Raw genomic sequence first — 16,269 nt, forward strand, 5'->3', positions numbered from 1 at the left:
GAAAAAACATAGAGAAGGCCACCTATCACTTAAAGAAACCAGTGGTAGTGTTTTTTAATTTCTCGCCAGTCTTCCCTTCCAGACATTTTGGTAAACATTGAGCTTTATTTGCCCAGAATGATTTTTGAAATATGACAAGGGCGGAAGTATCCAAAGTTATTTTGAATATAAGATTTGTCTCTGAGCCTCCTGACATCTAGAGTGAAAAGGGCAACTAGAGATACCTCGTTTTCTCTTGTTTGTCATCTCACTAGATTTTGGCTCCTTGACTGTAGCACCTACCATTAGTATGTGGCACACAGCAAAAGTGCAGTAAAGATTTGTTGAATCAAAATAAATAAAAAATAAAATATTTTCCTTTTCCCTACTCCCAAGGTGGTGCCCTTCCCCTGCAATGTAGGTTGTTTCGTTTTCCTTTATAATTTTCCCCTTTGAACCTTTTTCCATTTTTCCTTCCTTTTTTTTGGGAAAAAATTGTTAAACTATAGTTTGTTTTTTAAAACAACTTTATTGAACTATAATTCATGTATTAGGTTGGTGCAAAAGTAATTGCGGTTTTTGCAATTTTTTTTTTAACATTTTAAACCGCAATTACTTTTGCACCAACCTAATACCATGTAATCCACCCATTTAAAACATACAGTTCAGTGAAATTTAGTATATTCACAGAGTTGTACAACTACTACTACAGTCTAAAAACGTTTTCATCACACCCAAAAGAAATACTACAGGGCTCATTAGCTGTCATTCCCCATTCTCACCCCTCATCTCCAGTCTAAGACAACCCTAATCTACTTGCCATCTCTATGGATTTGCCAATTCTGGGTATTGCATATAAATGGAATCGTACAATATGTGATCTTTTGTGACGGGCTTCTTTCACTTAGCACAATGATTTCAAGGTTCATCCACGTTGTAGCATGTGTCAGTTCTTTTTTATTGCCAAACAGTATTTAATTGTGTGAATATACTACATTTTGTTTATCCAGTCATGAGTTGATACACATTTGGGTTATTTCTACTTTTGGCTATTATGAATAATGATTCTGTGAACATTCATGTACAAGTTTTTGTGTTGACATGTTTTTATTGATCTTGGTTATATACCTAGGAGTAGAGTTACTGGATTAGAATTCCTTATTCTGTATCTTTGAAAGATCTTAAACATGTTTGTTGCCTCTCTTTTGTTCAGTCTTGCTGATTCACTTATATCCCAGAAACTTGGAAGTTCCATGTGCAGAGGGTGCCAAGAAGATGTATACACATTTTGAGAAAGGAAAACTGTATTAAAATTGTAATACTCAATATATACCAATAACAAAAGATGAATACAAGTCATGTCTGACTTCTGCAATTACAATAGGTGCTCAAAGTGGTTACCATCAGCATCCAGACACTTGATTATGGCGAACTCCTGCTTGAGCAACGTTAACCAAAGTGTCCACCTGTATACATTTTTTTGGCCCCCTTTATATTCAACCACTAAACCCTGCCTTTTTTCTCCCCCCTAAATATTTTCTTACCATGCCTTTTTCTTCACTGGAACCACTGCCCTACTTTATTTTTATTTTTAATTTTTTTTTAAAGATTTTATTGGGGAAGGGGAACAGGACTTTATTGGGGAACAGTGTGTACTTCCAGGACTTTTTTCCAAGTCAAGTTGTTGTCCTTTCAATCTCTTAGCTGTGGAGGGTGCAGCTCAGCTCCAGGTCCCGTTGCTAGCTGCAGGGGGCACAGCCCACCATCCCTTGGTGGGAGTCAAAGCGGCAACCTTGTGGTTGAGAGGATGCGCTCCAACCAACTGAGCCATCCAGGAGGCAGCTCAGCTCAAGGTGCCGTGTTCAATCTTAGTTGCAGGGGGCGCTGCCCACCATCCCTTGCAGGGCTCGAGGAATCGAACTGGCAGCCTTGTGGTTGAGAGCCCACTGGCCCATGTGGGAATCGAACCGGAGTCAGGAGCACTGAGCCACCGGGCCGGCCCCCACAGCCCTACTTTAGACCTTTATTATATGTCATCATTATCTGATGGAATAGCCCCAAACATTTCACTTTTCTTTCTTCTAATACTTCCCCTCCCAACTCTTAAACTTCTTTTATCAGAGTATTTTATTAGTACTTTATTATACAAATTACAGCACAGGTATTATACTTGTTGATTTCATTTTGTGTCTTCTCAGAGAGAGAAGCTCGGTCATGGCCAGGATTATATCTTTCTTTTCCCAGAGCATAATACAGTATCTGGCACATGTCCTTATTCCTAGAAGTATTCTTGCAGTGTTAAATATTAGTCACATCTTAAAGACTTGATCCATATTGCCAAAACACCATACACATACCAAACTGTTTCCCTGCCATACGAAGTCTGACAGTTAAGTTTGCGAACTCATCATAGGAAAAGTGCTACACACCTCCTTGCTGAATATCACTACAGTCACCCGCGAAGTACTCCCCTTGGGAGGCTATGCACCGATGCCACTGCCTAGTCCACCCTTCAAAGAAGTTTTGGAACTCTCTTTCTGGAATGGCCATCAGAACGGTCATAGTATTACCCTTGATGTCCTGAATGTCATCAAATGTCTTCCTTTCAATATTTCCTTTCTTCGAGTAAAGAAAGAAGTCACTGGGGGCCAGATCAGGTGAGTAGGGAGTGTGTTCCAATACAGTTATTTGTTTAGTGGCTAAAAACTCCCTCACAGACAGTGCCATGTGAGCTGGTGCATTGTCGTGATGCAAGAGCCATGAATTGTTGCCCGAGAAAAGCTCAGGTCGTTTTTGTCTAACTTTTTCACGCAGGCTTCTCAGCACTTCCAAATAGTAAACTGGGTTAACTATTTGTCCAGTGGGTACAAATTCATAATGAATAATCCCTCTGATATCAAAAAAGGTCAGCAACATCCTTACAACAAGGTCTCGAACTTAATTGTCAGACCTTGTATGCTTTTGTGCACTCATGCTACTGGGAGTTGTATGACAATGTGTATCTCCATACTCTGTCATCACTTTTTTTTAAAAAAGCATCTTTTAAATATCTGTCTTGTATCTATTGGTATCACCTGCTTTGAAGTTCACCTCTCCACGTCCATCTTCTCCCTCTACTCCACCATTGTTCCACATCCCGTGTTCTATTCCACCACATTCCTTTGCTCATAATGTTCCTTCTCTGCCTGCGACACTCTTCCCTTGCCAACATTCTTGACCTGGCTAACTCCTAGGCGTTGTTTCAAGTTTGGCCCAAAGGTCAGCTCCTCTAGGAAGCAAGCCTTCTCTGAAATTCCAAGCTAGGGAAATGACCCTTTTCAGTACTAGAAGATCCTTTGAAGGGCTTTTACTATAATATTTATTTGATTGTTTTGAAATTATCTGTTTCTTCTGTAGTGAACTACAAGCTCTTCAACAGCAAGAACTAATTCTTTGAATATTCAGAGCTTAGCATGGTAAATAATTGATAAACATTTCCACAACCTGCCCTTAGGGAGCCCACATGGTCTAAGGCACTAGAGGGATACGCCCCAAAGGAAGTTTATATAGTTTATATATAGCAAAGCCTATAAGTTGTCACTCATATGCATGTGTGTGTAAAATAAGATGTAGTAATTGTATAATTAGGAAAGATTTAATGTGGAAGAAATAAGTTTAGAAGCAAGGTATATGGGTGTGTGTAGAGCACAAGTTACTAAAGAATTAGCAAGGGCTTGCATTCTGGAGCAGAAAGAAGTAAGTTTCTGATGCATGTTCTCTATTCTTATGTGGTCTAATATAAAATTATCAGAATTTTTTTTGTTAGATGCTTACAGCATAGTTCTAGAAATTGGACCAAGAAAATTAAAGGCTCTTATCAATTTGACACACACAAACAGGGACACAACATACTGGTAGGACATACTGAGCTGTACTGCAGTCAATCAAATTTGATACGCCCAACATTGTCATGACTTACTTAACAAAAGTTTCTTTATTTTACTTTTGTCTTTTTTTGTGGTTAGGGAATGCGTTTAGCTATATTCCAGTGGCTTAACCAGATAGGGGTGTATTGTTCTCATAGAACATGAAGTTTGGAGCTAGTGAGTTCAAGGTTGGTGTTGCAGCTCCAGATAACAGTAGGAACCCAGCCATGTTGAGTTTTGCCTTAGAATGGGACAGTTGCCATGCTTGCAAGGCAGATACTCCACTTTTGGTTATTGTGACCTCTTTGCAGACAGGATAAAGGGACAAATGGGTAAAGTTTGATAAAAGAGGAAGCAAGTCTAGTTCCCATTTAAAGAGCTTTCCTGAAAGTCTTACTCAGCAATTTTGTTTTACATCTGATTGATCAAGCTCCTTATCTGCAAGGGAATGTGGGAAGGAGAATATTTTTAACCTGGAATATTGTTACCCTGAGCAAAATCAGGCACCTTTTAGGCAGGAAGAAAGGAAGAATGAAAACTGGGAACCATGTAGTGTCATCTGCTGTGGTGCCCGTAGCTGAGTGCTCATACATGTACATACACGTCCCACTGACAACTGCAGATAGGCACTGAGGAGTGCGCCTAAATAATTAATTTAGATGACTGCATTTTTTTTTTTTTAAAGAAGGGCTTAGCCCACAGTGGTCCATGCGGGGATTGAACTGGCAACCTTGGTGGTATTAGCACCACGCTCTAATCAACTGAGCTAACTGGCCACCCAGACTCCATCTTTTTTTATTTTAAACTTTTAAAAGATAATTTAGTGAAAATTGTGGGAATATAATGGTGGCAGCCAGTTACTTTAATCTTTCTGTAGCTCCCTCCTAAAAACAGAGTATATCGATATCATGTACCTGCTAATATGATGTGATGAGAAGGGTACTTCACTTGTGTGTATTCTTTTCTAAAACCCATAACTCCAGTCTAATGAGAAAACTAGAACTACAAGCTCTAGTAGTTCTAGTAGAACTAGTAGAACTAGTAGTGGACCAGTTCAAATTGAGGGATGTTCTACAAAATACCAACCAGTATTCTTCAAAACTGTCAAGGTCATGAGAAACTAAGACACTTCCATAGATCAAAGGAACCTAAGGAGACATGACAACTAAATGAAATGTGGTACCCTGGGTGGGATCCTGGAAGAGAGTAAGGACATTAGTGGAAACACTGGTGAAATCCAAAAAGTATCTATAGTTACTAGTATTGTACCAATGTTAATTTATTGGTTTTGACTAATGTACCTTGGTTACGTATGTTAACATTAAGGGAAGCTGGGTGTAGAATATATAAGAACTTTCTGAACTATCTTTGTAATGTTTCTATAAATTTAAAAGTGTTACAAAACAAATATATTAGCTGGAGAAACTAGGATAGCAAAACCAAAAACTCTGCAACGAAGCCTTATATCTGCAGTGAACCAGCAGGTGGGAACGAACTATAAGATCTATAGATTACTGGCGTTTGTGAAGGAGAGGTAGCAGAGGGAAGGCAACAGGGCTTCTCTGGCCCTGAGAATAGGACAACCTCTAAATTCCCAACAGGTACTCAATGAAGAACATCTAGAACAGGAACTGAAACTTGGAAGGGGTTCTGCAGGATTCAGTTAGACAGTGTGTACAAGGGAAGGGAGAGAGTGACAACTTTTGAAATTTAACAAACTGAAGTTCTAACGTAAAGCTTGGAACCGAGGAGAAACTTCTAGGAGTAGAATTCACACTGAGCTAGACAGGAACAAAGAAAGGGACAAGATAAAAGTAAGAGAAAGAGCAGAGGGGTAGATAACAGAAAGAATGAAAAGTGTGTTATTTTTGTTTTAATCACTTTGCAAAAATAAGAGAAAAGGAATCTCTAAAGCCTTGAAGCTTAGAAAAGCTGTCCTGGTTCCTACCCCTTGCTCCTAAAATTTCAGGAAAACTTCATTTTACTTGAAACAGAGTTTGAATCCATATAAAGTGACTACTAGTAAAAGATACTAATAACAACAACAGAAAGAAGCAGAAAAACATTCCCTCAGACAATGAAAGGACCCTGGAGACATGCTACAAAATAGGTGAAAATTCAAAATAAGCTAAAAGAATTTAAGGAAATGATAGAAATTTTGAAAGTACAAATTCAAATTAGAAAAATGTCAGAAATGAAGTGATTGGAGGAAAGGAGAATTTGAAAAGAGAAGTGACAAACCTCAGGAAAAAATTGGAAATAAGAGAAAAAAATTACTTGAGAAATAAAAACGAAACTAAAAAGAACATAAATAAGCACAACAGATTAATGACTCAATAAAATAAAAAGACTAAGTAAAACAAAATTAATTTTTATACATATTATAAAAAGGGAAGCTTTTAAAATAAACCCAAAAGGGAGGGGGTACAAAGGAGTGAGAAAAAAAATATAAAATATAGCCAAAGAAGAACCAACATTTATATGAACAAAGTCCTCAAGGAAGAAAACAATGAAAACCCGTGAGCAAACTTTCCCAAAGTGTATCTGAGGAAATTGACCCAGAATGGTCAACAATGAGACAGTCTAGTAAAACTGATAGGTTTTAAGGGAAAAAAATCATTTGGGCATCCTAATTTAAAAAAGAAATAAAAAAGACCTAATCACTTACAAAGGAAGGAAAATAGATTATCATTAGACTTTTTTGGCAGCATGTCAGAATTCAACGAATTAACATTTAAGAGAATCAAGGAAGTAAAACATGAACCAAGAATGTGATAGCCAGACAAATAGACCTCCAAGTATAAAGACCACGGACAATTAAATACCAACATGTAAGAATTCAGGAAATAGTGTTCAAATGATTACTTTCTGTGGAATCCACCAGAGCTTCAAATGACTAAAATGATTGTGGTTTCTAAACACTAATTCCCCATTAAAAGAAACTAGGAAATACTAGGAATACTTGAAGAAAGCTGATTCTAGATCTAGAGCAGGAAATTAATGTCAAACGTGGGATATCTTGTCAAAGGACACAGGAGCCAATTTGGTATTTTTCTATGGCTAAGTGGACAGTTTGAGCATCAGTAGGGATAAAAAAACTGCACTGGATTGAAGCATCAAATACGTTTAAATCCATAACTTCATATTGATACAAAGAAGACTGATTGCAGGGGGCAGGGGGAGTGAGGGCACTATTTGAGTTAGTGGAAATATTCTATATCTTGCATGTAATAGTTATATTATTTACTGTATACATTTGTCTAAACTATGTTTCTTAACATCGGCACTATTGTCGTTTCAAAATGGATAATTCTTCATTTTGGGGGAGGAGCAGGCTGTCCTGTGCATTGTAGAATGTTTAGTAGCACTGGATACCAGACCTGACAATCAAAAACGTCGCCATACAGTGTCATATGTCTCCTGGGGAGCAAAATGTCCCCAGTTGGGAACCCTGGTCTAAACTGATTAAAAGGGTGAATTTTCATTGTAAGTTATACCTCAGTGAACTTCATTTTTTTCCTTCATTGGCGAATATTGGGGCACTGTGTTTTTCCAGGGTGCATCAGCTCCAAGTCAAGTCGCTTGGGGACGCAGCGGGGTGCGCAGACCATCCCATGGGGGAATTGAACCGGCAACCTTGCTGAGAGCTCGCGCTCTAACCGACTGAGCCATCCAGCCGCCCTGCCTCCAGCTCAGCGGCAGCCCGTTGTCTTCAGTCTAGTTGTGGAGGGCGCAGCTCACTGACCATATGGGAATCGAAACGGCAACCCTGTTAAGAGCTCGCACTCTAACCAACTAAGCCATCCGGCCGTCCCAATAAACTAGATTTTTAAGAAAAGAAATTCAGGGCAGCCAGATAGCTCAGATGGTTAGTGTGCAAGCTCTTAATGTGGTTCAATTCCCGCATGGGATGGTGGGCTGTGCCCCCTGCAACTAAGATTGAAAACGGCGACTGGACTTGGACCTGAGCTGCGTCCTCCACAACTAGGTTGAAGGACAACGACTTGACTTGGAGCTGATGGGCCCTGGAGAAACACACTGTTCCCCAATATTCCCCAATAAAAAAATTTTAAAAAAAGGAAAAGAAAAATTCATTGGTCGCTTTTCAAGAATTCTAGGAAACCAACTTGGTATTTTGAACACTAGTAATTGATAAAATCAAGCATTTATCCTATCTTTCCCACATTAAACTATCTCAAGAATAACCAAGTAGTCAATAGAGGCATGAAATTGGGGGCCATCTATATTATTTGTATGTTTTGGTATTATATCTTATCACTCCCAGTGACCAGTTATTCTGTCATTGAAAATACAGTTTTTCTATTTGTTTTTCTCTACTTTGCTATCTCTGCTACTGGAGATGTTTTTCTTGATTTGGGGTCGTATTCTGGATACCTGATGTTCCTCACACATAAGTGATATGTTACCAGTATTCTGTTTCAACATGGCTGAATATACAAACACTCCGTGGTCTGAGATATACTTCTTTGGATTAAATCTGTTGTGTAAAATGAAACATGTTCAGAAAACCCAGTGTATGCTTAGTACAGGTACAGTTTTAAAATTCAGTCTTACTGTAGTAATGCTTACTGAAATAAAAAAACACAATGTTCCCAAAATCATTCCAGAAAGCATATGGGAACTACCCTTTTGAAAATTACTGAGGAGGTTCATAGTTCATCTTATTTTAGTATTGTCCAAGTTTTTTCTGAGAAGAGTAGGCTGTTTGACTTATCACAATGGTCTTCTTGAAAGCTCCTAATTTCAATACACTTCAGTTTGAGGAAACTGAAAAAGTGTGTAACTGTAAAAAGTGTGTAACGGCCATAGCTATTTCAGAAACTAATGCTAGAGGCAACCAGTGAGCTGGGCAAGACTGTCATTAAACTGCGCCTTTGGTATACTAGTTATTTTCATCATGGAAAGGAGACTCTTTAATTTGTTTCATTGCCACATTTTAAGATAAAACTATTCTTTTTCTAAAACTGTTAGTAAAAGAGGCTGGAAACAGATTCTGGTCTGATGCTTTGTTGACATTTTATCCCTTCTTTTGGTTAAATGAAATTCAAAATTGTTAATTTCATCTAACCTCATTCCCAGTTTTCACTTAAAAAAAAAATCTTTGAAATCATAGTGGGGGTCCAGGAAGATACTAGTTTTGACTATTTTGTAATGAAATAGAGTTAGACATGAGGTTTTAGAGAGGCCTAATAATCTCAGTATTTCTGTTTCCCTCTTTACTGAATTATGCCCTGTCCTGAATGTTATTCTTATGTTTTAATAAAATGGAGAAAGGTTTGCCACTTTCCAATTGACTGGGACAGGGGAGGACTTTGGGGGTAAATGAATTTCTTCTCAAATTTTAATTGAGTTAGGTTAGCTTGGAAAGTAGGTCAAACAAGATGATTTTAGGGCCAGCCCGGTGGCACAGGTGGTTGGAGCTCCATGCTCCTACCTCCGAGGGCTGCCGGTTCGATTCCCACATGGGCCAGTGGGCTCTCAACCACAAGGTTGCCAGTTTGATTCCTCGAATCCCACAAGGGATGGTGGGCTGCGCCCCCTGCAACTAGCAATGGCAACTGGACCTGGAGCTGAGCTGCGTCCTCCACAACTAAGACGGAAAGGGCAACAACTTGACTTGGAAAGAGTCCTGGAAGTGCTCACTGTTCCCCAATGAAGTCCTGTTCCCCTTCCCCAATTTAAAAAAAAAAAAAAAAGATGATTTGTTTATGAGTACCATGGTTTTGTCTTAATCTTGATTCTAACGACCTATTGTAGATAGCTGGATCTACAGTTTCATAAATTTCTCTCCTGAATGTAATTTTTGGTTGGTAATCATTGGTGATACTAGCATCCTAATTAGCCTTGAACTATTTGGGCTTATTTTAGAGGATAAATTCTCCATCCCCACTAGGGGGCGTTTCCATTTAGTAACATAGTGTTTTGTTTGTTTTAAACTTTTATTTACTTTGGGCGTTTTTCCAGGACCCATCAGCTCCAAGACAAGTAGTTGTTTCAATCTAATTGTGGAGGGTGCAGCTCACAGTGGCCCATGTAGGGATCAAACCGGCAACCTTGGTGCTATGAGCATCGCACTCTAACCAACTGAGCTAACTGGCTGCCCCTAGTAACATAGTTTTTAAGGCAGATTGATTAAACAAAATATTGGTGTATATCATATTCCATGATGTCTCACTATGATTTTCCCATAAGATATTTTCCTAATAATATTAGCTACAATGTGTTGAATGCTTGCTATGTGACATACTATGCTAAGCACCTTACATGTATTATTTCATTTGTTTTTCACAATAACTTTATGAGATTGATAATATTTTGTCCTAATTTTACTGATGAAGAAAGTTACTTGCTCACTGTTAGAAGCTAATCAAATGACGGTGCAGGAACTCATATCTAGGTCTGTTTTACTCCAGAAGCTGTTTTTAACCCTGTACTCCAGTAATTCTCAGTTTTAGCTCTGCCGGTATCATGAAAGTCTCAAAACATTCAGATTAAATTTATTTTACTGCCAGAGGCTGGTGCTTAGAAGTGGTAGAGTGTGTAGGAACGCACAAAAAGAAATTATTATTAGTATTAGGCATAGTAACTCAAAATTAGGTTAATGAGCTGAAGAGTGGAGGTTAGGTACAGAAGTAAAATCAAGAGCCTCGATTTTAGATGGTAAATCTGATCTACCCTAATTACTTAGTTTCCTTCTTTATAAAGTAGATAAAACAAAACAGACCAATTCAATACTCCGTTTATAGAAATCTTAAATATGGACAGAGTCATTAACTTATTTGTACGGTGCTTTCATAGGTGAATACTTATTGATACTAGATGTAGTGAAAACCTGACAAGAATGTTATGGATTCCTTTAAAAAGTTACTTTTGTCCACTGGCCAATAGCAGTGATTGAAAATGTCCACTGTAACCAACCCATTAGTGATTCATACAATCAGTATACTGGGTCATGACCAGCATTAGGGGAATAAAATTAAAGTAGAGTCTAGAAAATTTAAGAATACATTGCTTATCATAATAAGGGTCAGCATTGTTTGTGAAGCTTTTGTTTCTGTTATATGTGTTACCTACTAGGTAAAATATAATGTCAAATATATTTTTTACTTTGGGTTGCAGATTTTAAAAGTTTGAAAAACATTGGCCTAGAACTTGGTAACATTTATCTGTTTTAATTTATCCGGGACAGAAATTAGTGATTATACAAATTTTATCTTTAAAAGCAAATGACATCAAATGACAGAATGTATGCTTTACATTTTCTTCCTTTTTCTAGAATTCTGAAAAGCATCTAGTCCCAAATCAAAACGTTGTATGTATAGCTAGCTCTTTCCTCATTGTGTCAAAATTTATATTACAGGTTGGTGCAAAAGTAATTGTGGTTTTTGCAATTTTTAACCTTTTAACCCGCAATTACTTTTGCACCAACCTAGTAATACACATGTACTGTTCTCTGCTAAGTATTCAGTACAATTTTTTGCTCATTTCAGGAATTTTCCCGTCTCAGGTTTTGTATAATTTCTAGTTCAGAATCTCTTGAAGTCTTATCTTTAGTCATTTCCATTTGGTTGCTTCTATAGCACTTTAGTTCTGGGAATGAGTAAGAGTTTTGTTGGACATCTTTATCTCATTCTTTTTAATGGATGTATAGTAGTCCATTGCATAAGTTTATTGTCATTTATTTAACTATAGGATCTCAGTGGCGTACATTTTTATTGTTTCCAATTTTTTGTTGTTACAGAAAACACTGTTGTCACATATCTTTATGTTCTCATGAGTATATCCATAGGACATTGCTGGTTTCAAAATGGAATTACTTTGAACTATATTTGAATTATTGGACAAATGAAGATATGCATTAAAATTTTTAATAATAGTGCCAAATTAGCCTCCAAAAAGGTTGTATCTAATTTGTCAATACACATACACACACACACACACACACACACACACACACACACACACACACCTATTTTCCCATATCCTTGCTGATGCTGTGTATTATTAGAGTTTTAACTTTTTATAATCTGATAGGTGAAAAATTACAAAAGTCCATTATAAATCGAGTTGTACTTTTAAAATTGAGTGAGATTGACCATGTTTTCATCTACTTATTGGCTCTTTGTATTTTCAATGACGATTCTTGAGATTTCAAGTATGGGTGATATCAGTGAATGTGACTTCAAAGCTTTGAAGAAATGGTGCTGTAAATGCAGTGTCCCTGAGATGCTGGCAGCTACGATGGCCTACCCTCCCTACTGCCCATCTTGACCCTTTACTCTGAATTTCAGGTGATCATGGAGCTCAGCTTGGCCTCCATGGGGCAGGTGGTGATGGAATCCATGATGACACTGCAGGCGGAGAGGAAGGAGAAAACAGCCCAGATCCCCAACCCCAGGCTGGTCGGAGGACCCGGCGGGAAGCATGCACCTGCCCCTACTGTAAAGACAGTGAAGGAAGGTAAGTTGACCCAGCTATTATCTTAAGAGTAATACAAAAATAAAAAAAAGTGAATGGATCTGGTGGTGAGAAGAGGGTTGTGTTTTTAACATTTAAGACTTGGCAGTGTTGCAGAGGCATCAGAGATAGTATAATACATTTGATTAGGTTATATTATAGGCCCTTGGTTGCTTTGATCCTGTGGATTCTTGGTTCCTTGGATCCTTTCATCGACTCTTAAGTCCTTGGGCCGTAATAGGTGCCTGCTTGCTCCTAAAAAAATCAGACGGAGCCAGCTGGTTTAATGATTATTACCATATGTCTGTTTTGAGATGCTTTTAACAAGGTTGCTTGTAAAACAGGCTTGCAAAGAAAAAAAAACCATACCTATTGTAGTGTGTTTTTTACAGTGGTTGTATAAGGATAAGTTTTCCAGCATCTTATTTTCTCTCAAAATAGACAAAAATGCTTAGTCTACGTAGAAAATGCTTTCATCAGGGACTGTAACGTGTCCTGCAGAACAAAGTTCTGATGATTTTCTCAGTCATACCTGTTACTCAATATTATCTCTGGAGAATTCCAAGTTCCATTCTTTTCCTGCAAGCTACTGCTTTTGAAAGAAAACAGAAAGTCAGATAGTTGTTTAAATGCCTTTGAAAAAAGTCTATTAAAGTTTTGTCCCAATAAAAATAAGTACAAAAATAAGAGTATCAAAACAAAAAATAATTTATTTGTAGGTTACCCTACATTATAGGAAAAACCTGAATCAAAAGTACTGAGTACAAGTGTTTCCCTTTAACAAAGCTTAAAGTGAATTTAAATTTTTGAAGGAAATTCTGATTTCCACCTAAGTGTGATTTCATTTCTGTTAAGTTTTTCCCCGCTGAGAATATGTGCTGTTAAAACCCAAAAAAAGTCCCTCTTGGAAATCTCCCCAATGCCCACTAATGGATCACACATGGAACAAATTGGTTTGGCAAAAACATTTCAGAACTGATTCCTGAGAGGAGCTTAGGGATCTGCTCCATAGAGGGAATATTTTATTTTTTTTTACATACCTTGAATTAGTGTGAGGGTCCTTATTCGCCTTTTAAATTTTATTTAGCCCATGTTCCTCTTTCACTGAAGTCCCTGATACTGCTCCAGCTTTTCAGCTTTTAATCATCACCATTTGGGTCTTGACCTTTATTCTAGAAAAAAAGTTCTATAATTGTAAAATATTTTCCTTAAAGTTCTCCACTAAGTGCCTAAATGGAGAGACCCTTTGTACGTTAAGTAAGTTCCCAGCCCAAAAAGATCACTATATTTACAGTAGTTCCCATAAAAAATGCTTGTATTGAGACTTAAACTTTTAAGAAAATGCCCCATGGACTTCCCAAGTCACCGCCAGAGTGTTTTATTTCTTCAAACATCAAAATTGATAAAGGAAAAGGAAAGCAGAAAAAGAGCAAATATCTCATAGAGAGGAAACCTACACCTTGAATTTTGGGTATCAAAACCAGAATCAACTGCAGATTTATCTTTTGATACTAAAGAGACACCTTTTTTAAAAATGAAAGTTTGGGTTGTTTTTGAGTGGGTCAGGTAATAACTATTGACACTTTGTGATTCTTTAATTTTTATCTCTAGGATGATGAATAGTTGTGTTCTCACTTTCAGGGGCTCTGGGGATCCTGGCAAAAAGAAACAGCATATTTGCCACATTCAAGGCTGTGGCAAAGTATATGGCAAGACCTCACACTTACGGGCACACTTGCGCTGGCATACAGGCGAGAGGCCATTCATGTGTACTTGGTCATACTGTGGGAAACGCTTCACACGTTCAGATGAGCTCCAGAGGCACAAACGCACACATACAGGTGAGCCGCAGCCTGGAAAAGAAAGAAATAGTAATAGAGGAGAATGGAAAGGCACAAAACTTACCTATGAAATAACTATAATTTCTGAGCAGTTTATGTTTGAAACTGAATGTATGGATCACAAACGGAATTGGAATCAATCTGGAAAACCTTTAAGAAGGAAGGAGCTGGGTTTTGAATGGAATTTTGAAGGAGGACCCCGTTGCTCTGCTTAGTCCCAGTCCTGCCTTACTTTACTGCTGTATTCCTTCCTTTCTGAATACTCGGCAACCTTTTTTTTCTCTTTTTTTTTTTTTTTTTTAAATTTATTCCCCTCCTCTTGGTACTAGCATGCCAAGTTTCCTTTGAAAATGATCCCTTTGTTTCTATTTTTAGTATGTGGTTTGGGTGGGATCGACCCTACCTTCAGCTCCAGGAATGGGCTGTGATTGGCTTAAACCATCCCTTCCCCACAGGATGTTTGGTTCAAGGGGTGGGCAGTTAAGCTTGTCCAAGAAGAGAGAACTTGAGCCTTAAGGTAGGAATGCAGGGCTACAGACACTTTCTACTCCTTGAATTTGTGGTGTGAAGATGTATGGCCAGGAACTGCTACTCCCAACGTTTACCTGTTTTTCTTCCCCCAAAAGCAAAAGATACTCAACTAAATTTTTCTTGCTTTTATCACCTTCTAAACCTGGCCTTATTCTGCCTAATATAGTTTGAAAACAGTAATTGGACAAGGCACCGCTACTTCCTAATATGTCAGTTTCTTAATCTTCTTTCTCTTTTTTCACTTAGGTGAGAAGAAATTTGCCTGCCCTGAGTGTCCCAAGCGCTTCATGAGGAGTGACCATCTGTCAAAGCATATCAAGACCCACCAGAATAAGAAGGGAGGCCCCGGTGTAGCCCTGAGTGTGGGCACTTTGCCCCTGGATAGTGGGGCAGGTTCAGAAGGCAGTGGCGCTGCCACTTCTTCGGCCCTCATTACCACCAATATGGTAGCCATGGAGGCCATCTGTCCAGAGGGTATTGCCCGTCTTGCCAACAGTGGCATCAACGTCATGCAGGTGGCAGATCTGCAGTCCATTAATATCAGTGGCAATGGCTTCTGAGATGAGGCACACGGGGCCAGAGACATATGGGCCATACCCATCAACCCCGGGATGCAAGGTAGCATGGGTCCAAGAGACATGTGGGAGAGAGAGCCACGAGGCATTAAAATGCATGGTGGTGGGAAGAATTGGGGGAGGGATATAAGAGAAGAGATGGGGTCCTGGCACCCACCTATATCATCCGTACCTCCTTGAAGTGGTGAACAGGAGTGAAAATTCTGTTGGTGCCACCCTTTGATGAGCATTTGTTTGACCCCAGCAAGTTTCTTACATTTCTTACCCCAGCCTCCCTGTCCTGCATTTCCTTTCTCAGCTCCCTCATGATGGATCCCCCCCTTTCCTAAAGCCATCATGCCTTGTTAAATATATATGATCATTGAAATACTTTTTAACAAAAAACAGATTCTATATTATATATATATATATATATATATATATGTAAAAGATATATAGAGATGCATTTGCAGGGGTTGGCTGGGAGGAGGAAGGAGACCATTCTGTGACCAAAATACCTTGGTCATTTTTTTTATATTGCCTTATTTCCTTATGGCTGAGCCTTGTTGTGACAACATCCAAGTTCTGTAGATGTTGTCTGGGCTTCCCACCAGATTAAGCATTCATATGCTCTGCTTTTAGTTTATATATACATACATAATGTTTTTCTTTTCTTAATTTTGTCTTTTTATTTGGGATCAGCTTCTTGCACTCCTTTTCCTGACTCAACCCTTTTTGTCTCCCTTTCTCTCACCCCATCATTTCATGTTTTTGGTAGTGATCCCTGGATGAGGCACTTCTGTGAATCTTTTAAAGTCCTTAGTCCCAGCAGCAGAATGGCGAAACCATGAATCTCAGGCTGATGCTTGAGGTGGCTGTGGAGAGAGTGTTCAAAATACTACTGACGCAGGCACCCTCTTGGCGCTGGAGAGTCAAAGGCACTTCTCTTCATTAGCTGCTCTAAGCATCAAGAATTAGAAG

General features: G+C 38.5%; 1 protein-coding gene across 1 annotated transcript in view; it reads left to right on the forward strand.

Moving 5' to 3' along the window:
* Positions 1 to 15,684, forward strand: part of SP1 (Sp1 transcription factor) — a 37,658-nt gene extending 21,974 nt beyond the window's left edge. Inside the window, exons 4-6 of the mRNA XM_081059564.1 lie at positions 12,197 to 12,365; positions 14,004 to 14,203; positions 14,981 to 15,684. Of these exons, the coding sequence (XP_080915690.1) occupies positions 12,197 to 12,365; positions 14,004 to 14,203; positions 14,981 to 15,294 (683 nt within the window). The 3' untranslated portion in view covers positions 15,295 to 15,684. The remainder of the gene's footprint in view (positions 1 to 12,196; positions 12,366 to 14,003; positions 14,204 to 14,980) is intronic.
* The last annotated feature ends 585 nt before the right edge of the window (positions 15,685 to 16,269 follow it).

This window comes from Rhinolophus hipposideros (genome assembly GCF_964194185.1).
Source record: "Rhinolophus hipposideros genome assembly, chromosome: 9".
In the NCBI taxonomy this organism is placed as follows: Eukaryota; Metazoa; Chordata; class Mammalia; order Chiroptera; family Rhinolophidae; genus Rhinolophus; species Rhinolophus hipposideros.